We start from the raw sequence: 25695 nt of genomic DNA on the forward strand, positions 1-25695 counted from the left end.
TCCACTGTTTAGCCACATCAGGGGCTCTCCAAACGCAACATGGCATCTGCTAATTATTCAAGCTAATTTTACAATCAAAAAGTCAAATGGCGCTCCTTCCCTTCCGAACCCTGCCGTGCGCCCAAACAGTGGTTTTTCCCCACGTATGGGGTATGTGCGTGCTCAGAGGAAATTGCACAACAAATTTTGGGGTCCATTTTTTCCTGTTACCCCTGCGAAAATAAAAAAAATTGGGTATAAAATAACATTTTTGTGAAAAAAGTTAAATGTTAATTTCCACGTTCCAAAAATTCCTGTGAAGCACCTGAAGGGTTAATAAAGTTCTTGAATGTGGTTTTGAGCACCTTGAGGGGTGCAGTTTTTAGAATGGTGTCACTTTTGGGTATTTTCTGTCATAAATTAAAGACCCCTCAAAGTGACTTCAAATGTGATGTGGTCCCTAAAAAAATGGTTTTGTAAATTTTGTTGGAAAAATGAGAAATCGCTGGTCATCTTTTAAAAAAAAAATTGGTTCCAAAATTGTGCTGATGTAAAGTAGACATGTGGGAAATGATATTTATTAACTATTTTGTGTGACATATCTCTCTGATTAAAGGGCATAAAAATTAAAATTTTGAAAATGTCAAAATTTTCAAAATTTTCGCCAAATTTCCGTTTTTTTTCACAAATAAACGCAAGTGATATCGAACAAATTTTACCACAATCATGAAGTACAATATGTCACGAGAAAACAATCTCATAATCAGGGGGATCCATTGAAGTGTTCCAGAGTAATTACCTCATAAAGTGACAGTGGTCAGAATTGTAAAAATTGGCCGAGTCATTAACGTGCAAACCACCCTCGGGGGTAAAGGGGTTAATGATTTAAATCACTGAGTTTAATGCTTTCATTTCCGTATAGCCACTCAGAAGGGAGATGTGAAAGCTTGCTGCCAAATTACCCCACAGATTGCAGCTGATTACTTATGATATGCCGTAAAACCTGTGACCAGTTTATTTTCTAGTGACCTTACAAAGAAAAATTGTGAGAAAAAGACAAATTAAATTTTGAACAAAATAGTGACACCAGTCTTTTATTATAAAAAAATATCAAAAAACTGACCGGCAATTCCAAACAGAAAAAGACAAGTGTAAACAGGAGCAAGCTAAGAGAGCCACTCTATATAATTAACAAATGAAAACTGCACTCTGTATCGCAATAATATGTAAACATTAAATATATGAAATTCAAACTACATTACTGCTGTACAAATGTTAAAAAATGAAGGTACTTAGCGCATAAATTGGCCAATTCGTGTGAGCCCAACAGTCAGCGACAAGGTGCACCCCTTTGTTGGGAACCTAAACCTGATGTGCCTTTCACCAGGCTAAAAGCCTAACAAGCTCTATTTAAAAATGCCTTAGGCTGATGGGTGCAGTGTTCAGTCAGAAGATGGGTACTACAAATATCAAAAAACAGGCAGGAACTTCCAAACAGAAAAAGACAAGTGTGCAAGCTAAGTAAGCCACTCTATATAACTAACAAATTAAAGCTGCACTCTGAAACACTATAATATCAGCCTAAGGCAGTTTTAAATAGAGCTTGATCCTACCTGCCCATATAATTAAAGACTTTTAGCCCGGGAGAGGCATCATGTTAGGTTTAGGGTCCCAACAAAGGGGTAAGGTTTGTCGCTGGCTATAGGGCTCACACGAATTGGTCAATGTATGCGCCAAGTACCTTGAATTTTTAACATATTTTCAAGAGCAGTAATGCAGTTCCAATTTCATATATCCAATGTTAACATACTAGAGTGTTTCAGAATGCAGCTTTAATTTGTTAGCTACCTGTCATTTACTAGTAAATTGTAATACATGTATGATTGAAAAATTACTAAATCTGTATGAAAGATAGCGCCAATTTTATTGTATCAAGACAGAATGAACACAATGCATGTATCTTTACAATTATAAGACGTAGTTCGGCAATGATTGTTAACAACATAACTAACAAAAATATATACAACTGTGTTTGTTCATCAGGGTACATACTGTACAGTGCCATGTTAATGTGCACAAAGAAACACACAGGCACTTAGGAAAGAAGACAAACTAGTAGGAAACATGTTCAGCAATGGTTATAACCAATTATCTAATATTTGAAATGCCTGAAATTGACAGCATGTGTTATTTTTTAGCTGTACTATGGTGCAAAGCTCTATTGAAGTGACAATACATTAAGCTTGTCCTGCAGGGTCTCCTCTTCATCCGATTCACTTTCTACAGCACAGCTTTGCAGAGTGTGCAGGGACAATCTGACAAGAAACAAAAAATATGAAAAAAAAAGTATGAAAAAAGAAAGTCCTATTCCACATAATACAAATCATACTGTGCTCCTAAAATGTGACCTGGAAACCAACTGTGTCTAAGAAGTGACTAACACACTGTATCTTTTCATGGATATCCATTGCACCGTATATACTTCAAGTTTCTGACATTTGTAAATTTGGTCGCAAAAGAATTGAACTGACTCCAGCATCCATGAGAGAACTGTTTTTTTTTATCATTAATTCTGTCCAAGAGTGCTTAAAAAATATTAAAAAAGGTTGTTGCATGTACTTGTACATTAATGGTTAAAATTGCAAAGCGCTTGTAAAATCAATTAGCAATTTACCGTACTCCTTATTAAAAATCCCCTCTGGTTCACATAAATGAAGAGATTTTTAATTCTATAGTGCACAGCTTGTTGCAAGTCAGTACACCTCAGAGTCTCCTAGTTAAGGAGAACAAGCTAGCAGGCTGTAAGCTATAAAGTTAGAAAGCGCCACTTTAAAGCTGGCCGGATCATGGTGGGCCAGCACGACTCCCAAGCTGAAGAGACCAAGCAGCATGGGAGAGCACACAGTTCAGACTAGCAGCACAACCATACTGCTAGTCTGAACCTTCACTGTTCAGAGCACCATGCCCTGCAACCAAGAAACCAAGCAACAGAAAAATAAAGTGCTCCTGAAGAAAGAAGACAAACACACTCCTTTAAGCTCGATTACTAAAAAAATTAAAGAATAAGTTATATTGAGACAACATAAATGTATACAGGATCACAAGGTTAAAATTGTCCTGGATAGCACAAATCACTATGATGATAACCTACAGCCCGGTGCTACTAAAAACTTCATCCTGTTTCATAACTCCCAAAGCTCCAGAAAGCTGAGTTACCGGGTGACAATTGCTGACGTCTGCATCCTTTCGAACTAGTTTAGTTGTGATTGGATTTCAGCAAACAGCATCCTTGATTTTAGCTTCCCATGCCCCTGTTAACACGGTTTTGGAAAAACTGTGATATTGAAAAAAACAGCTGTGTCTGATTTTCAGGTTTTGAGTGAAGTTGTGTTATATACACTGTGCAGCAATTAAATTGTACCATTTTCCTTATATCCTGCAGTATTATAAAAATTGTGACCTAAATTAGAATAACACAGCACCTCTAAATTAATTAATTTCGTGGCTGAGTGTGATCTGTTTTATGGATGAAAATCATGCATGCTGCAGTAATAATGTCCAACATCCTGTGCCCCTTCCAGTAAGAATATTCTCCATCCTGGGCCCTTTCCTGGTATAATGTTTCCTATCCTGGCCCCCTTCTTGCTATAATGTCCCCCATCTTGAACCCCTTCCTGCTATAATTTCCCGCATCCTGAGTGTGTTATGTGGGTCTCTGCACTGTAACACGTGCTGCTTGTCAATCAGTGGCCGAAAGCTGACGTTGGTGTGCCAGTCACAAGTGACGCACAGAAGTGACATAATGCATCGCCCATCCACACTGAAGTCAGCTGCTGGCCTCTGTGCCGGCTATAGAAGAAGACATCGCACTTCATGGGAGTAGGGTAAGGTGAGAAGAATTTATTTTTTAATGAGTTAGAGAACAGCAGCAGAAAGGGGAGCATAGTTACAGGATGGACCCAGGAGCTGGGACATTATATCAGAAAGGGGCCCAGAATGGGGCACATTATTACTGGAAGGGGTCCAGGGTAGGAAACATGATACCAGGAAGAAGCTCAGGATGGCAGACATTATTACTGGAAGGGGTCCAGAATGGAGACATTATTACTGGAAGGATCTCCGGATGGGGGACATTATACTAGGAAAGGGCCCAGAATAAATATTATTACTGAAGGGACCCAGGATGAGGAACATTTTCACTGGAAGGAGCACAGTATGTGGGACATTATTACCGTAAGGGTCCAGGATTGAGGACATTATACCAGAAAGAGTCTCAGGATGGGTGACTTTAGTATAGGATGGGTGACACTATTACATTAAGTGGGAGGGGGCAACACGTATGTCTTATTAGGATTTGAAACGCTACAAGGGCTAATATATCTAACCAACATCTACATGGCAGCCCAGGTCTAAATATCGTGTACTAGAAAACGGGAAAAAAATTCCAAGTGCGGTGAAATTGCAAAAAAGTGCAATTTCACAATTGTTTTTTTTACCACGTTCACTATATGGTAAAACTGACCTGACATTATGATTCTCCAGGTCATTATGAGTTTGTAGATACAGGTTCTTTTTAATTTAAGTGGTGAAAAAAAAATTCCAAAGTTTGCTAAAAAAAAAAGTCGCCATTTTCTGAGACGCGTAGTGTCTCCATTTTTCGGGATCTTGGTCTGATTGAGGGCTTATTCTTCGTGCGCCGAGCTGACGTTTTTATTGATACCATTTTGGTGTAGATACGATATTTTGACTGCTCGTTATTGCATTTTATTCAATGTTGCGGCGACATAAAAAACGTAATTCTGGCGTTTTTCTTTTTTTCTCGTTATGCCATTTGCCGATCGGATTAATTCTTTTTATATTTTGGTAGATTGGGCATTTCTGAATGTGGCAATACCAAATATGGTTATGTTTGATTTTTTTTATTGTTTTATTTTGAGTGGGGTGAAAGGGGAGTGATTTAAACTTTTATATTTTTTAAATACATTTTTTTTTACTTTATACACGCTTCAATAGTCTCCATGGGAGACTAGAAGCTGCGATCATCTGATCACCTGTGCTACATACGGGCAATCATCAGATCGCCTGTGTGTAGCAGAAATGCTCACTTCCTATGAGCGCTGACCGCTGGGTGGCGCTCATAGTATCCCGCCAATGACAATGACAACCACAAGGGTCTCCATGCCCAACCCATGGGTGACTTGCGGTCATGTGACATGGGCGCTGACGCGATTCCACCCACGGCTGTTAGGGGCACATGACAGCTGATCAGATCAGCTGTCATGTCCCCGGAAAGGTGAGGGCTCATCGCTGCAAAACGCGCCAAAGGGAGAGACACAAAATGTTCCGTACACGTACGGCACATGTCATGAAGGGGTTAAAATCATTCTAAAAGTGCTAGCACTTAAGGACATCTGACACAGCCAGACCACCCTGGTTTTTGCTTGATACTAATACTTTTTTATATATATGATGACTTCCATCCGCCCAAATTAATTTGAGAACACCGGCCTGTAATGATTTTAATTCACATGTAGGGATCACCATAAGAAGAGTTTGGGCTTCTGGTAAATAAAGTAGTTTTGGTATGAGAGTCACTTTCACAGCTAATATAAGGCCAAAAATTGAGATAGGGAGCATTATCCATTTATCAAGCAGGACTTTCAGTTCACAAATGGGCTTAGGGAAATTTACATGCAAATAAATGAAAGGGTTGTCCCATTTCAGGAAATCTTCACTCAGCTGGGGGCTCAGTTCAGTGTGAAAAAATCACTGTTCCTGGGTCCAGCTCTGAGTCGCCACTGCTGCTCCTGGTGTCCAGCGTTGGCTGCGGTGATGACATCACATTGACAGTGTGGCAGCCAATCAGTGAGCTCAATGGCTCTAACTCAGGGCTGAACCCAGGGAAAGTTAGTAAAGCGTTTTTTCAAACTGACCTGCACCAGGGGACGAAAATTTTCTGAAGAGGCTCAAACTCTCATGAATATATTAAGCTCATGAATACATTAATGACTCATAGCTAGAGATGAGCTAATCAATTTGATGGAAATCAAATTCATGAAGAATTTTTAGGAATTTGTTTATCCCAGCAAATTCAAGCAATTTGTGATTCGCTTTGTGTGATTCACCTAAAATGATCACTGCCATTTTACATGTTGCAGAAGATAGTATCAGCCAGAGAAGGCTTACATGACCACAGCTGTCAGGTTTCCTCATAATGCCTTACAGCTATAACATCACAAGGTACAGCACAGCCAACCAAGAGAGACTATCATAGCCTCTATAAAAGCAGATGCAGGGAATGCAGCTGCCATTTTGTGTCGAATCTGGATAGTGAGATAGCGAGAGAATGTCACAGGTCACAGCTTAGCCATAGACAGGGAGAAAATGGAAGAGTGGCATCAGCCTGGAAAGTGAGTATTGTTTTTATTTTTAGCAGTATACAACCTCTTTAAATTAGATAAGACAAAACTAGACCAGATTGAGCAGGATCTGTTCCTATTCTTTTCACAATGGTGCATGCTGTCTGGTAAATTAGTTACACATTCCTAGATATGTCAGAAGATTTTCTCTTCCCTATACTTTGCAACATTTTGACTTCCTTCATTTACAAGCTCCTACTCCTAGATCATCTTCAAAATTGACTAGGCAGGCTCCAGAAATGTCACATAATAAATCTGTTGAATAACTTGTATGGAACTTTTTTCCCCCAATTTATACCAGAATAATGGACCAATTTGTTTAGTATATTTCCCCATTGTGCTAAGTGAATTTTTAACATATCTGGGAAAAAGGTATACCTATTCTAAAGTGAAAATAATATTAAGAAAAAAATATAGTGCAGACCATATGGACAATGTGGTCTTTTACTCAGTCAATCTTTAATGTTTCTATAGTCAGCCCTAATAGCTCACTAGAAGAGGACATCAATGTCCACCTATCTAAAAATAAGTTCAGAACACAGAAGACAGGAGGATGAAATGAAGACTGTTCTGTAGATAATCACTAAAGATCAATCAGGAATAGAATTAAGTTTCTGATTTATCGCTCCTTCCAAGGTGCCTCAGCTAACAATTTATGTAATTTCCATTTTTGGAATTTTAATTGCAAAAACCAGCCATTCACTCCCATAAATACACTCATAAAAGGTAAAATGTAGACAGGTCCCCGATGAAGATTAATTATACTCACCTACTTATAGGCACTTCATCTTCAGATTTTCCTAATCTTTGGCCATGTCTTGTCAACTGGAAGGAATCATAATTAAGTGCTGATATCTGAAGTTTCCCATTACCTGTAACAGAATAATATTTCATTTCAAGATTTGAAGTGTATAAGTATAGCAGACTATCACGAACCCCATCTGGAACCAAAATCTCATCCTAATATACAAAGAATATTCTCTGTTGTTTTCTCACTCGTTTCATTTCAATTCTGTTAGGCTCCTTCATAGTTATACCTCTCATAGAAGTTGTCGTAATGTTTGGGAAGTGATAAACATGTTAAACAATCCAATGATACATGAGCCAGAAAAGCATACACGCCTTATGGGAACACGTATCCATCTAAGAGGCTAGAAAAAAAATAGCTGAAAACTGATATGAGCAAACCTGTGAAAATTCACTTTGCCAGTGTTTTGTCTGATTTCCATTATATCAAAATGGAGTATGAAAGTCTGAAATACAGCTCCTTAATTCAGCTTCCATTGACCCAAATGGATGAATAAAGGCTCCATAGTCGGAAACTGATGGAGTAAAGTGAATGTTCACACATTTATATCTGGGAATCATCTGGCTAATCTTCTAGTTATGGGTCATCAGCCTAATCCATGAATGCTCTGCTTACTCCAGAGGAAGGGGGACTCTATAGTGGCTCTCTACTATGGCTAATACAGTGGGTCCAAACACATAAAGACAGCAAGGCCTAAGGGACTGTATTACTATACATTCAAGCAGAGGTGTAATTTAAAGGGGTCGTCCAGCAGCTGAAAATTTTATTTAAAATTTTGCAAAATACTGAAAATACTAAGATGAGTTCATGTGACTTTACCGATCCCCTGCCACTCACATCTTATTGCTTCCCAGGTTCCCCACCGTTTTCTGTACTTCCTGTTTAATCAGGATAGAAGTGTGACCCTTGTAGCTGCAGCCAATGAGTGACTACAGCACTCACACTTCCATATGGTGGACCATTAAAAATAAAGACAAGTTCTGTCCTTTTTTCCTGGACCAGAAGGTCATGTAATGCTTGGGTTTACCACTGCTGAAGTGCTTAGCTTCGTGGACACATCTCCATCTAGAAGGAGCAGGAACTTCAGAGACACATGGCTGGAACAGGAGGGGTTGAAGATTAGTAAGGAGGAGTTTATGCCTCAATGCAAAAATTCTATAAAAACCTTGCTCCTCCTTACATGCACCTTAGTTGTCTCTTAGGTCCCACAGTCTGCATCTACCTACTCGAGTACCTCTGCTCCCAATAAGCTATGCCACTGCAGTAGAACAGTATAGTACTGTTTCTATGCAGATAATTCACTGGCAAGGGAACAATAAGAATGGCAAGCAGGTGCAGAAAAACCTTGCGTACAAGTCATCAATTTATCATTGTGTGTATTTCCCTTAAGAATTTTCTTTTTCAAAAGATTTGATGGACAATTTATAAAACAATACGTCTTTTCAGCCCACTGTACTCAGCACAACGCTACACTCATATATTTCTAATGTTTACTACTGTGCCAAAAGCTGCTTGTTCCGAAAAAGTGGCAAGGAGCAATATACAAAAACTGCATTAACTCATTTCGTACTCAGTGGTTGTCAGTACAGGTGGTTTTTAATGTGACAAACGCATGAAGTGTGGTGTTCAGCCTAGGATTTCTGGGTTTTCTTTTTCACACAAATTTCAGCAGTGAATAAAATAACATTAATAACATGCTAAACTGAATCTAATTTTTATACATTACACTTCCACCCACATTAAATTTGAGAAAACTTCTAATTTGAATAAATTAAAAAAAAATAGTACCGTGGCTTAATTATAGCCAAGAAGTTTTCTTCAAGAATAATAAAAAGAAATCAGTATATAGGCAGTGAAGTAATGGTAATACTTAGCCATGTCACAGGCTTTGTCTACATCTATCAATTATGGTCAATTCTCTCTTTTACACTGTAATATTTATTAACGATACTATGGTCCTGCACATAATAAAGAGCTTTATATAAAATCAGTTGGACTGTTGAAGCCCCTAAACTCCAAGCTATGTAATTTCCTAAATTCTGTCAGGAAAAATACTACAATAAAGTAGTGTTCTATAACTTTATATATATATAAATATATATACAGTACATATATATATATATATATATATATATATATATATATATATATACACACACACACACACACACGTGTCTGTATATACAGTATATACCTTTGAACACTGAAATTGCAAATCCAAGAAGGGAGAGTCATGGACTTATGGAGACCACAGGATCAATATACATGTTAATGATATGCAAATTATGAATAATAGGAAAAAAAATGTCAAAACATCTCAATTTATTCAGTATTTAGTATAAGCGTAACACACAGAAATACACAAATACTCGCCTCACTTTGGCATACTGTCGGTGAGGTTATTAATGGTTGTCTAAGGAATATTCTGCCAGGTTGAAAACACTTGGACACACAAATCATCAAGATCCACTACTGGCAGCTTCCCTTGTAATTGCCGACTAATGATGCCCCAGATATGCTCGATGGGAAACAAATTCAGAGACATTGCAGGCCATGGAAGCTGCACACAGTAGCATGAGCAACAAGTGGTCTAGTGTTGCATTGAAAAGCGACTCCTGGGGCACTTTGTAGAAATGGCCATACCACTGTTCTACGACCAAATCAATTTAGCTCCAAGCTGTTAGTGTACATGGAATGCAGAAGAGAGGGGTCTATCTACATTATGCCAACCCACACCACAATCCTAGGAGAAGGGGCTGTGCAACGTTTCCTTGTGAATGTCTCTTTATGGTATTGCTCAAATGGTCTCCATACTAATTTCTGGCTATCATTGCATATAAAACCAAAGGTGGACTCATCGCCGAAGAAGATAGACCTCCATTCCAGCCACCATTGTTGCATTCCAGCCTCCAGTTTCCATCTAGAGACCACTTAGACAATAACAAGAAGCCTGCCCAAGCAAATGTCACACCAGTCCTACTTCCAAAATTATGGTGTGAGGTAGCATAATGTACAGCACTCGAACCCTTCAAGTTTTCAATTCAGATACACAAACAGCTCAGCATTGATTTGCTTTGGGAACAAGTGGTACAGCCTGTTCTCGTACAGAATACTTGATGAATCTACATATTTTTAACATTTTGATTCCGTTTTTTCATAATTCGCATATCATTGGTGTATTGATCCTATGATTTCCATAACTAAATGACTTTTCCTTCTTGATAAAACTCGCGACGAACCCGCTTCGTAACTTTACATGGTTTATTGCTTCATGGCTGAGTTGCTCTGGTTTCTAAACACTTCTATTTTTCGATGATTAAGAATTGTTTAAATATATACACTGGTGTGAAAAAGTGTTTACCCCCTTCCTAATTTCTTATTCCTTTGCATGTTTGTCACACTTAAATTTTTCAGGTCACAAAACAAATTGAAATATTAGAGAAAGATAACACAATTAAACAAAAAAATGCAGTTTTTAAATTAAGGTCTTTTTTTATTAAGGAAAAAGAAATCCAAACCTACAGGGCCCTGTGTGAAAAAGTGATTGCCTCCTCCTCTCACTTAAAACATAAATAACAGTGGTTTATCACAGCTTTGGGAAGAAGAGTTCAATTTTTCCTAGCCACAAACAGGCCTAATTACTACCACACCTGTTCTCAATCAAGAAATCACTTAACCTGCCTGACAAAGAGAAGTAGACAAAAAGATCCTCAAAAGCTAGACATTATGCAGCAATCCAAAGAAATTACGGAACAAATGAGAAACAAAGTAATTGAGATATATCAGTCTGGAAAAGGTTATAAAGCCAATTCTAAAGCTTTGGGACTCCAGCGAACCACAGTGAGAGCCATTATCCACAAATGACGAAAATATGGAACAGTGGTGAACCTTCCCAGGAGTGACCGGCTGACCAAAATTACCCCAAGAGTGCAGCCACGACTCATCCAAGAGGTCACAAAAGACCCCACAACAACATCCAAACAACTGCAGGCCTCACTTGCCTCAGTTAATGCCAGTGTTCATGATTCCACCATAAAAAATAGACTGGGCAAAAATGGCATGCATGGCATAGTTTCAAGACGAAAACCACTGCTGAGCAAAAAGAACATAAAGGTTTGTCTCAGTTTTGCCAGAAAACATTTTGATGAGTGCCAAGACTTTTGGGAGAATACTTCATGGACTGACGAGACAAAAGTTTAACTTTTTGTAAGGTGTATATCTGATGTGGAAGTAACACAGAATTTCAGAAAAGGAACATCATAGCAACAGTAAAATATGGTGATGGTAGTGTGATGGTCTCGGGTTGTTTTGCTGCTTCAGGACCTGGAAGACTTGATGTGGTGAATTAAACCATGAATTCTGCTGTCTACCAAAAATTCCTGAAGGAGAATGTCTGGACATCTATTCGTGACCTCAAGCTGAAGTGCACTTGGGTTCTGCAGCAGGGCAATGATCCAAAACACACCAGCAAGTCCACCTCTGAATGGCTTAAGAAAAACAAAATTAAGACTTTGAAATGACCTAGCCAAAGTCCTGACCTGCATCTCCACATAGTATAATGCACCTTCATAGTCCATACAGTATAATGCACTCCCATATAGTATAATGCACCCCATAGCCCATGCAGTATAATGCACCCCCATAGACCATACAGTATAATGCACCCCCATAGTACATACTGTATAATGCACCCCCATAGCCTAGAAAGGTATAATGTGTAGCGCCGGCGTCCCTGCCCTCTGCTAGGCAGGGACGCTGTTCCCCTCACCTCCCTGCTCCGTGCCCGGCGTCCTCCTCCCGCTCTGCTGGCAGCGCGCGCTCCTTCCCGGCCACTGTGCTTAGGGCGCGCGCGCGCGCTCTCCCTCCCTCTTAAAGGGGCCGCGCGCGCCGTCCTAAGGAGTCCCCGGCCAATGGCCGGAGGACTTCACCATATATAAGGCACCTCCAAAATGGAGGTGCCCGAGCAATGTTGTTGCACTGTTCACTACTCTGCTTCAGCCCTCAGGTCCCGTTGCCAGTTACCTGCCAGATTCCTGCCTGATTATCTGCTACCTGCCTGCTAGTCTGAGGTCCGACGGTCTGCCTTACTACTCCTGTCAGTCTGTCTAAGGACCAGCCTGCCCGCTCACCTGGGAGCGCACACCAGCCACCTGCCTGCTTGCCTGAGGTCCGACGGTCTGCCTTCCTACTCCCGTCAGTCTGTCTATGGACCAGCTTGCCCGCTCACCTGGGAGCACACACCTGCTACCTGCCTGCTAGTCTACCTGGAGGCTCCGCCGTCACATGCTGTGACCACCTGCCTGTCCAGTGACTCCTGCTCGCTCACCTGGGAGCGCTCATCTGCTGCCTGTCTGCTAGCCTACCTGGAGGCTCTGCCGTCACGTGCTGTGACCACCCGCCTGTCCAGAGACTTCTGCCCGCTCACCTGGGAGCGCTCATCTGCCGCCTGTCTGTTGGTCTTCCTGGAGGCTCCGCCGTCACATGCTGTGACCACCCGTTTATCCAGAGACTCTCGCCTGCTCACCTGGGAGCTCAAGTCTACCATCAGCCGCCACAGGTCGTACCAACCCTTAACCCAGAGACTGCCCCGGTCACTTGCCGTGATCATCTGCCCGTTCACCCAGAGACTGCCCCAGTCACTTGTCGTGATCTCCTGCCCGTTCTTCCAGAGACTGTCCCGGTCACTTGCCGTGACCATCTGCCCGTTCACCCAGAGACTGCCCCAGTCACTTGTCGTGATCTCCTGCCCGTTCTTCCAGAGACTGTCCCGGTCACCTGCTGTGACTGCCTGCCTGGTCGCCACCCGCTCCCTTACAAGGACTGCCCCCTTGTATAGTAGCTCAGAGGTTCCGCCTTCCAGACCCGTTACAGTTTGCTCGGGCCATGGAACCCGGTGGCACCCAAGCTCCCTTGCTCTCGGACCTCTGTCATGAACTGTCCCGTCAGAGGTCCCAACAGGAGTCCATCCTGGGTCACCTGCGGAATGTCAATTCTCGCCTGGACACTCTGACTGCTCCACCAGCAACCACCGCCTGTGCCATGACTCGCAACCCGGCAGCTCCGCTGCCCACCAATACCATGGTATCCTACCCCGGACCCCGGCTTTCTGCACCTCCTCGCTTTGGAGGCGACCCCGCCCAGGCTCGGGGCTTCATTAATCAGTGCACCTTGCACTTTGAACTATTGTCCCACCAGTTTAACTCCGACCGGGCCAAAATTGCCTTCATCATGTCCCATCTCACCGGGGAGGCCCTGGCCTGGCTAAATCCTCTATGGGAGAGAGGAGACCCCCTGGTGTCCGACCTGCCTGCCTTCCTCACGGCTTTCCGGAAAGTCTTCGACGAACCCGGACGGAAGACCTCATCCGCATCGTCTCTGCTACGCCTCCGTCAGGGAAGTCTCACCGTGGGCCAATATGCCATACGGTTCCGTACCCTTGCCTCGGAGCTGGCCTGGGATAACGACGCTCTGGTATCCGTCTTCTGGGAGGGTCTGTCCGGCCGTATTAAAGATGAACTTGCCGGTCGGGACGTTCCTACCACTCTCGATGACCTAATAACTCTTGCCACCCGGATTGACCTACGGTTCCAGGAGCGTGCCAAAGAGGTCACCCGTGAGAGGAGGTTTCCACGTCTAGCTCCTACTTTTCAGAAACCCGTCACTCCCTCCGTCTCTCCCCAGGTACACTCTCCTGAGCCTATACAGGTCGACCAGACCAAGATGGTCAAAACCCGTCAGGACTTATGCCGTGCCGAGGGGAGCTGCTTCTACTGTGGCAGTAAGGAGCACCGGATCCGTGCCTGCCCAGAGAGGTCGGGAAACGCCTGTGTCTAGGTTCGCTCAGAGAGGTCGACCTAGACAAGAATAAATCCTCTCCATCTCTGCTGCTGTCAGTTTCAATCGTCTGCGGGGAGAACCGTTATTTCGAACTAGCCCAACTGGACTCTGGAGCAGCCGGGAATCTTATTTCACAGTCCCTGGTAGAGAAGTACCGCATCCCCACCAAACCTCTGGCTGTACCCTTGTCTGTTGCTGCCGTGGATGGGGGTCTCTTACCACACCCCATCCAACTCATCACCGAATCCATTACTCTGCAAGTGGGAATGCTGCATTCTGAGAGTATCTCCTTTCATGTTCTGCCTGGACTCTCTCACGCCCTCCTGCTAGGTCTACCTTGGCTCCAGAGACATGCACCCGTGCTTGACTGGCAGACCGGAGAAGTCCTTCGCTGGGGAGAGGACTGCCATAAGACCTGTCTGGTTCCCGTCCATCCCGTCCGTCCTTCTCCTACCCCAGCTAATCTACCTGGACTTCCGATTCCTTATTGGTCTTATGCTGATGTCTTTAATAAAAAGGAAGCAGAGACACTACCCCCTCATAGACCATACGACTGCCCTATCGACTTGTTACCCGGTACTACTCCTCCCCGTGGGCGTATTTATCCATTATCCGCTGCTGAGACCCGGTCGATGTCCGAATATATTGAGGAGAATCTGGCCAGGGGATTCATCCGGAAGTCTACCTCCCCGGCGGGAGCAGGCTTCTTCTTCGTAAAAAAGAAGGACGGCTCTCTCCGTCCCTGTATAGACTATAGAGGCCTTAACCAGATCACGGTGAAAAATAAGTACCCCCTTCCGCTCATTCCGGAGTTATTTGATCGTCTGAGAGGGGCTAGAATCTTCACCAAACTGGACCTCCGTGGGGCTTACAACCTGGTTCGTATCCGTCAGGGGGATGAATGGAAGACGGCATTCAACACCCGGGACGGCCACTATGAATATTTGGTAATGCCCTTTGGTCTCTGTAACGCTCCTGCCGTCTTTCAAGAGTTGGTCAATGACATCTTCCGGGACCTTCTCTACTCCTGCGTAGTGGTGTACCTGGACGACATCTTGGTCTTCTCTCCGGATCTCCAGACTCACCGGAGGGACGTTCGTCAGGTCCTGCTCAGGCTCAGGCAGAATCACCTCTTCGCTAAATACGAGAAGTGCCTCTTTGAGCAGACCTCGCTTCCGTTTTTAGGCTTCATTATTTCTCAGACCGGCCTACGAATGGATCCAGAGAAACTGTCTGCCATCGAGAAATGGCCCCGACCGGAGGGGTTGAAGGCCATTCAGCGGTTCCTGGGCTTCGCCAACTACTACCGCCTCTTCATACCACACTTCTCTTCCCGGACTGCCCCAATTTCCGCGCTCACCCGTAAGGGTACTAATCCCAAAGAGTGGCCGCCCGAAGCAGAGGAGGCCTTTCTTTCCTTAAAACAGGCCTTCTCTTCCGCCCCGGTGCTGCATCGCCCGGACGGCAACAAGCAGTTCTTCCTGGAAGTTGACGCCTCCTCCTCTGGAGCCGGAGCGGTACTTACTCAAAAATCATCTTCCGGGAGGATGGTAACTTGCGGCTTCTTCTCTAAACTCTTCTCCTCCTCTGAGCGCAATTATTCCATAGGAGACCGAGAGTTATTGGCCATCAAGCTGGCATTGGAGGAGTGGCGTTACCTGCTCGAGGGGGCTCTTCACCCGGTAATAATTTACACTGACCACAAGAACTTGGCTTACCTCCAGCATGCCCAGAGACTTAACCCGCACCAAGCCCGGTGGTCCTTGTTTTTTGCTCGCTTTGATTTTGTTCTTCATTTTCGCCCGGCTGACAAAAACGTCAAGGCGGACGCCTTGTCTCGATCCTTTCTGGTGTCTGATCTCGAGGAAGATCCGAAACACATCATCGATCCCGCCAGAGTAATGCAGGTGGCTCCCGTGAGTCTAAATAGTCTCCCTCCCGGAAAGACGTTCGTATCAGTACCTGATCGGGAGAAGATCCTTCACTGGGGTCACTCGTCTAAACTAGCTCGCCATGCCGGTCAGAAAAAGACCCTCCAGCTTATTACCCGGTACTACTGGTGGCCTACCCTGCACAAGGACGTAATAGACTTTGTTTCTGCCTGTGTGTCCTGCGCCCGCAACAAGGTTCCGAGACATCTGCCAGCCGGTCGCCTCCTTCCGCTCCCAGTACCTGCTGCCCCCTGGCAGCATATAGCAATGGACTTTATAACAGACCTCCCAGTCTCTGCCGGTTGTACGGTCATTTGGGTGGTCGCTGACCGCTTCTCCAAGATGGCTCATTTCGTTCCCCTGCCAGGCCTCCCGTCTGCACCCGAGCTAGCTAAAGACTTTATTCATCACATCTTTCGTCTTCATGGCCTGCCCCTCCACATCGTGTCGGATCGTGGGGTACAGTTCACCTCACGCTTCTGGAGAGCCACTTGTAAACTGCTAGATGTCACCCTGGACTTCTCTTCCGCTTACCACCCACAGTCCAATGGTCAAGTGGAGCGGATCAATCAGAACCTGACCAGTTACCTCCGGCACTTCGTTAATGCCCATCATTCTGACTGGGTGGATCTCCTACCATGGGCCGAGTTCTCTTATAATAATCACGAGAGCGAATCCTCCTCCAAATCCCCGTTTTTTGTAGTCTTCGGTCAGCATCCTCGGATTCCTTTTCCTGTCTCCACCTCTGTGGACAACCCGGCTGCGGAATCTCTCGTTAGCAAATTTTCCTCCATTTGGGAGAGTACCCGATCCGCACTCCTTCCGTCGTCCGAACGGATGAAAAGACACGCTGACAAAAAACGCCTGGATCCTCCACAATTTCGTCCTGGAGATAAAGTCTGGCTCTCATCTAAATATGTCCGACTCAAGATACCTTCTTACAAGTTAGGGCCTCGGTTCATCGGTCCTCTGGAGGTCATCAGTCAGATCAACCCGGTGGCCTATAAATTAAAACTCCCGGCCAACTTACGGATCCCTAACTCCTTCCATGTATCTCTCCTCAAACCTGTGGTACTTAACTCTTTTTCCAAGTCTACAGGTACGCCTCCTGCTCCGGTTTCTGCTGAGGACGAGTTTGAGGTAGAGAACATTCTTGCCACCAAAAGGGTAAGAGGAAAGACCTTTTTTCTAGTAGATTGGAGGGGGTTTGGTCCTGAGGAGAGAACGTGGGAGCCCCGGGAGAACATCCATGCCCCTCTTATCCTAGCTAAATTTCTGTCTGGCCTAAAAAAGGGGGGGCCTAAAGGGGGGGGTACTGTAGCGCCGGCGTCCCTGCCCTCTGCTAGGCAGGGACGCTGTTCCCCTCACCTCCCTGCTCCGTGCCCGGCGTCCTCCTCCCGCTCTGCTGGCAGCGCGCGCTCCTTCCCGGCCACTGTGCTTAGGGCGCGCGCGCTCTCCCTCCCTCTTAAAGGGGCCGCGCACGCCGTCCTAAGGAGTCCCCGGCCAATGGCCGGAGGACTTCACCATATATAAGGCACCTCCTCCAAAATGGAGGTGCCCGAGCAATGTTGTTGCACTGTTCACTACTCTGCTTCAGCCCTCAGGTCCCGTTGCCAGTTACCTGCCAGATTCCTGCCTGATTATCTGCTACCTGCCTGCTAGTCTGAGGTCCGACGGTCTGCCTTACTACTCCTGTCAGTCTGTCTAAGGACCAGCCTGCCCGCTCACCTGGGAGCGCACACCAGCCACCTGCCTGCTTGCCTGAGGTCCGACGGTCTGCCTTCCTACTCCCGTCAGTCTGTCTATGGACCAGCTTGCCCGCTCACCTGGGAGCACACACCTGCTACCTGCCTGCTAGTCTACCTGGAGGCTCCGCCGTCACATGCTGTGACCACCTGCCTGTCCAGTGACTCCTGCTCGCTCACCTGGGAGCGCTCATCTGCTGCCTGTCTGCTAGCCTACCTGGAGGCTCTGCCGTCACGTGCTGTGACCACCCGCCTGTCCAGAGACTTCTGCCCGCTCACCTGGGAGCGCTCATCTGCCGCCTGTCTGTTGGTCTTCCTGGAGGCTCCGCCGTCACATGCTGTGACCACCCGTTTATCCAGAGACTCTCGCCTGCTCACCTGGGAGCTCAAGTCTACCATCAGCCGCCACAGGTCGTACCAACCCTTAACCCAGAGACTGCCCCGGTCACTTGCCGTGATCATCTGCCCGTTCACCCAGAGACTGCCCCAGTCACTTGCCGTGATCTCCTGCCCGTTCTTCCAGAGACTGTCCCGGTCACTTGCCGTGACCATCTGCCCGTTCACCCAGAGACTGCCCCAGTCACTTGTCGTGATCTCCTGCCCGTTCTTCCAGAGACTGTCCCGGTCACCTGCTGTGACTGCCTGCCTGGTCGCCACCCGCTCCCTTACAAGGACTGCCCCCTTGTATAGTAGCTCAGAGGTTCCGCCTCCCAGACCCGTTACATAATGCACCTCCACAGCCTATAAGGTATAATGCACCTCCATATAGTATAATGCACCCCCATAGTCCATACAGTATAATGCACCCCCATAGCCCATACAGTATAATGCACCCCCATAGCTTATAAGGTATAATGCACCCCCACAGCCCATACAGTATAATACACCCCATAGCCAATACAGTATAATGCACTCCCATAGCCCATACAGTATAATGCACTCCCATAGCCAATACAGTATAATACACCCCACATCCTATACAGTATAATGCACTCCCATAGCCCATACAGTATAATGCAGTCCCATAGCCTAAACAGTATAATGCACCCCACAGCCTATACAGTATAATGCACTCACCTTGTTCTTACAGTATAATGCACCCCCATAACCCATACAGTATAGTGCACCCCATATAGAATATTGCACCCCATAGTCCATACAGTATAATGCACCCCCATAGCCTATAAGGTATAATGCACCTCCATATCTCACAAAGGACAATATCTGCAAGGAGTTTGCATGTTCTCCCCGTGTTTGCATGGGTTTCCTCTGGGTTCTTCGGTTTCCTCCCACATTCCAAAGACATACTGATAGGGAACCTATATTGTGAGCCCCAATGGGGACAATGCCAATATTGTCTGTGAAGCACTGTGGAATTAATGGCGCTATATAAGTGAGTAAAATAAACAAACAGTATAATGCATCCCCATAGCCTAGAAAGGTATAATGCGCCCCCACAGCCTATAAGGTATAATACACCTCCATATAGTATAATGCACCCCCATAGTCCATACAGTATAATGCACCCCCATATCCCATACAGTATAATGCACCCCCATAGCTTATAAGGTATAATGCACCCCCACAGGCCATACAGTATAATGCACCTCCATGGCCTATACAGTATAATGCACCTCCATATAGTATAATGCACCCCCATAGTCTATACAGTATAATGCACCCCATATAGCATAATGCTCCCCATAGCCCATACAGTATAATGCACCCCATAGCCAATACAGTATAATGCACTCCCATAGCCCATACAGTATAATACACCCCACATCCTATACAGTATAATGCACTCCCATAGCCCATACAGTATAATACACCCCATAGCCTAAACCGTATAATGCACTCACCTAGTCCATACAGTATAATGCACCCCCATAACCCATACAGTACAGTGCACCCCATATAGAATATTGCACCCCATAGTCCATACAGTATAATGCACCCCATAGCCTATAAGGTATAATGCACCTCCATATCTCACCAAGGACAATATCTGCAAGGAGTTTGTATGTTCTCCCCGTGTTTGCGTGGGTTTCCTCCGGGTTCTTCGGTTTCCTTCCACATTCTAAAGACATGCTGATAGGGAACCTATATTGTGAGCCCCAATGGGGACAGTGCAAATATTGTCTGTGAAGCGCTGTGGAATTAATGACGCTACATAAGTGAGTAAAATAAATAAATAAATAGTATAATGCACCCCCTTAGCCCATACAGTATAATGCATCCTCATGGCCTATACAGTATAATGCACCTCCATATAGTATAATGCACCCCCATAGCTCATGCAGTATAATGCATTCCCATATAGTATAATGCACCCCATAGCCATAAAGGATAATGCACCCCCATAGCCCATACGGTATAATGCACCCCATAGTCCTCAATACAGTTTTATGGCCACCACAATGTTCTAAAAAAAAATAAAATAAAATACAATACTCACCTCTCCTCCTCTTTTCCTGCTGATCCGGTCACCGCAGCTTGTGTTCTGAAGTGTCGTACATCTCAGATTAGAGGGCGCTATGTAGTGATGTCATCATGCTGAGACGTCAGACGCTGAGGAAGAATGATGGGGGAGGAAGCGTCAGTTGACGCTCCCTCCTCCATCGCTTTCAACTGTATCGGCAGATGCCGATATAGTTGAACTTGCGGGGACCCCCCAGCTCATGGGCCCTATAGCAGCAGCTCAGGGGGATCATACCTCCCTGCTCTGCCGCAGAGTTTAACTGTATCGGCGCACGCTGATACAGTTGAAAGTAGCATAGCTCCAGGTGGGCCCCTCAGAATGTGGGGCCCGGGGCGGCCACACCCTTTGCCCACCTGGTAGCTACGCTACTGGCTGGTACAAGCACTGAAGTTCAACAAATCCAGCAATCTGTTCCTCCACTACTGAGAAATCAGCCTTTGAATTGATAAGCAAATGTGGTTGAAGAATTACTTATAGATCTGACGCCTTCGTCACCCCAGCTCTATTGCACACCCACTGCCGCCTTCTCCTGCTTCACTGACATCTCCATTGCCTGTAGTCACACAGCACAGGCTGTCAGTCAAGCAGAAGGAGGCAGTGATGGGCGGGGAATAGAGCTTGTGTGCCAGAGACTTCAGTTATTCAGCTTCATTTTCATATTACTTAAAACGCTGATTTCTCAGTACCAGAGGAACAGACTGGCTATGTAAAGCAATTGCTGGACTTGAAATCGGACTGCAATACACAGACTGAATAACGTAGCACACTGTAATACTGAGTATGTAAATATGAAATATGAATAGCATAACTGCTGTAAAAAATAGAAATAAATGAAAAATTTTTGAACATTTTTTAACTCTTAGTAGGCACCTGTTCACACCTATTTTTTGAAGTGGAAGTGCCGTCATTTTCTTTGTTACTAGATTTAGCATTGACTGAGCACTCCACCCCCACCCCCATGCCGCAGGTGGTTTTAAATGCATCAGGATCTGACTTTCCCACACATAAGCAGATGGAGGTCTCTTAGAGAGGTATTCACATTGGTAGGTCCTGACATCGAGAAACGCCTTACCGCGGGTGTCAGGTACACATGAATTGGCCAATTTATGCGCTAAGATTTCTCATTTATTTCTACAGCAGCAATGCTATTCATATTTCATACTTCATATTTACATGCGCTAAAAATGTTTCAAAAATTTTTCATTTCTATTTTTTACAGCAGTTATGCTATTCATATTTCATATTTACATACTCAGTATTACAGTGTGCTACGCTATTTGTTCATTGTATATGGAAGTAGCTCCTCTTAGTAGGCACCTGTTCACACCTATTTCTTGAAATGGAAGTGCCGTCATTTTCTTTGTTGCAATACACAGACTGGCCACAGCTCTCCCCACTCGAGCGTGACAGTTTCATAGAAATACATGAAGCTGACAAGCTCAGGTCGGGAGAAAAGCAGCCGGTCTGTGCATTAGCGGTCCATGCTCAGACCTATTGGCACGGACATCTGAGTGAGCACTAAGGGTATGTGCACACTGAGGTTTTTTGCAGTTTTTGGAGCAAAAACTGAGCAGAAACTTAGTAAGTCATCCTGAAAAACTCAAAACTTCTTAAAAACTTGGGAGTTTCTGCTCAGCTTTCACTCCAAAAACTGCAAAAAGACTCAGTGTGCACATACCCCTAAGGATGCAGAAATAACTGAACATGACAGCTAGGATACTTGAGGCACCAGACAAAAGACCTGGGTATATGTTCATGGTACCCAATTTTACCAATGTCACTGGTAAGCCATATCTGGCTGTTGAAGGCAGAGGCAATTTTGTTTGAACCCTAAATATGTGGAGTTGTGTAAGTGGGGTGTACTGGCTTCCAGTAGTGTCTGTATGTGCTTTGTTCAGACAGTTTTATGTATTACACTACAGGCACAAATATAAGTATAACTACAGCTATACCACATGTCTGTGTGAGTCATTGCTACAAGTGCCATAAACAAAAGAGAAGAGTACCTGAGTGTAAAGAATTGAATTCCTTTTCCAAAACCGCCAATGTTTCCCTTTCATTTTCATCTTCAAAAAGGTAAACTTGTCTGTCTGCTGAGTCAATCGACTCAATCTCTGAGATCTCTGAGGCTGCTCTGGACATTGGTCGAGCCGCTGAAGAACTAGGTCTTGGACAGTTGTAAGATCCTGAGATTCGATGGATGGACTTTGAAGAGTAGAAACTTCTGGAGGAATTGGCTGCAAAATAACATATACAATAGTAATTACATGTGAATGAACTGAGTGAATGTTTAATGTAACCTACATTGAAAAAGCTACTAGTATGGTTATGGCCACATCAAGAGTCACGATTCATAGATCTTAGTTGTTTTAGAACTTAAGATGATGACTATACAGTATGTTTCCAGCAGTTCTGGACAATGCAAGTACATCTGCAATTTTGCACAATACCGCAATAAAAAAACAATTTACATAAAGTATATATACGATTTTCACACATGAAGGTTGTCGAAAGTTAACTTTAGATGTAACAAAAGGCTTTCACTTGACTTGATTAATGCAAACTAATGCGCATATAGAGTTATGGTGAACCTAATGAAATCTTACTATGACTTGCTTATTAACATATGCACACCAACTTTCTGCACATATTTACAAGTTTTGCATATAACAATAATTATATGCAAAAATATGTGTTTCCAACAGAATGTTGTCTATTAAAAGGATATCGCTATGGAAAGATGTCGGAACCACACTTGGCATCTGCATTAATTCAATCACTAATAAAAACAAGCTTCGGATTTTCTGCAGGATTCAAACAATATAGTGGAATTATGTAATACTGAGTACACTTTACATCTCAGTAGACATAACTAAAGAGTTACAATGTGAATGTTCACTTATTTAGACCCCAATTCTGACAATGTACATCTTAATGGATGATATACTGTAAGTACATTACACTGCAGTCATTTATTATTAAGTCTGGCAGCAATCCACAGGAGGAGAGCTTGTTGAGTTCAATGATCCATTACTTTTAGGTTACCTGCTGTCTCACCTTTTTAACATGAGGCTTTTTTCCCTGTTCATTATGCCATTCTAGTACCGGTAATCATGCAATGACTCTTTTTGATAATGTAAACCATATATTTGCTTAACCCATAATCACATCCCATAATAAAATATTTAGTATGACAGGATGGGCACTTTAATTTTGCAACCATGTTTATGCGTGGAGTGTGGATTTGTGCCATGATCTCACGTAGCATACGTGCTGCGTTTTGTGCATTTTTTTGTGCAGATAAACTGCTGTGTTTAACAATTCAAGCAATGTGGATGTGATTTCATGAAAACTCATGAGTACTGTGCATTTACAGGGAACCTGTCACCAGAAAAAACACTATTAACCTTATAACTATTAACACTAACCTGCCCGGCAACTGCACTTAGCCAAATACTGCGGGGAGAAAATGAACTTTATTCCCCCCAGCAGCATTTGGGTTTCAGTCACGGGGATGGTGCCAGCACGGATTCAGTCACCGCTCTGTATTCTCAGGCTGTAACAGTGCCCTCGGCCCTGACTGATACTGACTCTGCATTAGGGCCGGCTGTTAGTCAGTGCGGGGGGCGCAGTTACAGCCAGTGCTCTGTATTCTCAGAGTGGTGACTGAAACCGTGGCGGCGACCCCCCCCATGACGGAAACTAGAATGCTGCCGGGGAGAATAAAGTTAATTTTTTCCCTTCAGCGTTCAGGTACAGTAGGTGCAGGCGACGGGGCAGCATACCTGCAAGTTAATAAAGTTTTTTCTGGTGATAGGTTCCCTTTAAATATGCTACTAAACTGTTTTTTTTTTTAGTTTTTTAGGTTCCTATGAGGAAAAAATGTATGCATAAAACACAACTGCATTTTTATGAATACCAGTATCTCTGCACTAAAATAATTATTAAAATATATGTCAAACACACATTAAAAAAAGGAGAAAAACACAACAACAGAAAACCCAGCTAAGAATGCAATAATTAACGTAGGTTGCTATTGCATATTTCAGTGTAGATACCTGCAGAAAAAAGAAAAAATACAGTGGGAAACTAAGCAGCGGTTTCCTATGTGGGAACTTGGCTCACAAGGAATTTTCTACTTCATGGATGTGCATTGAAGCAAATATTGCTCGCTGTGATCTCTTGGCCATGCTTAGTGTATGCAACACTTCCATACACTGTACATACTGTAGCTTATGATGTGCATGCATGAGTAAAGCAGTCACCATTTCTAAGATCTCAGAGAACAAATATTGAAAGTATAGCTAAAAAAGTAGTGATCTGTTAAATGTATACCAGTAGTTAAAATGTTAATACTCAAAGGGTATGTAGGGTAGCACGGTGGCTCAGTGGTTAGCACTGTTGTCTTGAAGCACTGGGATCCTGGTTTTAAATCCCCCACCAAGGACAACATCTGCGAGGACTTTGTATGTTCTACCTGTGTTTGCCTGGGTTTCCTCCGGGTTCTCCGGTTTCCTACCACACTCCACAGACATACTGATAGGGAAAGTAGATTGTGAGCTCTAATGGGATGACAATGACTGTAAAGCGCTGTGGAACGGCACTACCTAAATAAAAAATAAGTAAGATGTAGACACCCCTCCTAATTCTGATGTTTCAGACAAACCCTTTGTAACCAGATGTATAAAATCAAGAACCTTGTCACCATAGGCACATATTGGTTGTAGAATGCATTGTACTCAACAGTTCAGTGACCTTAGACATGACAGTCTCATAAGCAGCTAACTTTTCCAAATCTCAGAAATGTCCAACCTGCTAGATCTGCCCTAGTGAACTGTAAGGACTATTATTGTAAAGCATCTAGAAATAACAGTTCGAACAGGCTCAAAAAAGGGAAATTATAGAAACTTGAAGAGCTGCCACATGGTGAAGCTCATGCCAGATAAAAACTATCGTTCCTCTTTACCATCACTCACAACACTGTTTCAAACTGTCTCTGCAAGTGATATCAGCACTAGTACAGTGCGTCAGGGGCTCCATGAAAGAGGTTTTCAGTAGATGAGCAGTCTAAGATCAACATGCACAATGTTACATAGAGTGGTGCAAAGCAGGTCTGGCACTCTGGTAGACAAATCTGTGTTTGGCGTATACCCAGCGAGTGCTACCTTCTGGAAAGCATAGAGTCTACCGTAAAATAATATAGGGCTGTATTGCAGGGTTCTTTAATTCCAGTGAAGGTCATGCTTCCAATTCTGTGGCAACAGTTTTGGAAAGGTCATTTCCGTTATTCAGCATGGCTGTGCCCTTGCTTTGGGAACACAGAATAGCAATCCAACAAACTCATGTAGGTGTAATCAGCATCAGACTAGGTTGGCAAAGGCCCACCAGCAACATTAATTCTTGGGGCCCAGTGTTCAGTTACATGCAAAAATAACCTCACCATGGTACACAAATATACTTTTGCATCTATGCAATATTAATTTGGGTAGCATGT

The 25695-nt window shown here is 44.0% G+C and overlaps 1 protein-coding gene across 6 annotated transcripts in view; it reads right to left on the minus strand.

Moving 5' to 3' along the window:
* Window positions 1-1105: 1105 nt before the first annotated feature.
* The window catches only part of ZBBX (zinc finger B-box domain containing), a 308041-nt gene continuing 283451 nt past the window's right edge, over window positions 1106-25695 (minus strand). For 3 of the 6 annotated variants that reach the window (XM_073674826.1, XM_073674825.1, XM_073674824.1), the window contains 3 exons: window positions 22208-22438; window positions 7168-7270; window positions 1106-2294 (listed from right to left, as the gene is read on the minus strand). In XM_073674826.1, coding sequence (XP_073530927.1) covers window positions 2198-2294; window positions 7168-7270; window positions 22208-22438 — 431 coding nt within the window. In that variant the 3' untranslated portion in view covers window positions 1106-2197. The remainder of the gene's footprint in view (window positions 2295-7167; window positions 7271-22207; window positions 22439-25695) is intronic. The other 3 variants (XM_073674822.1, XM_073674821.1, XM_073674823.1) reach the window with 3 other exon arrangements.

The sequence above is a fragment of the Phyllobates terribilis genome, unplaced genomic scaffold (assembly GCF_046119375.1).
Source record: "Phyllobates terribilis strain yellow unplaced genomic scaffold, ASM4611937v1 Scaffold_3__8_contigs__length_932513732, whole genome shotgun sequence".
Taxonomy (NCBI): Eukaryota; Metazoa; Chordata; class Amphibia; order Anura; family Dendrobatidae; genus Phyllobates; species Phyllobates terribilis.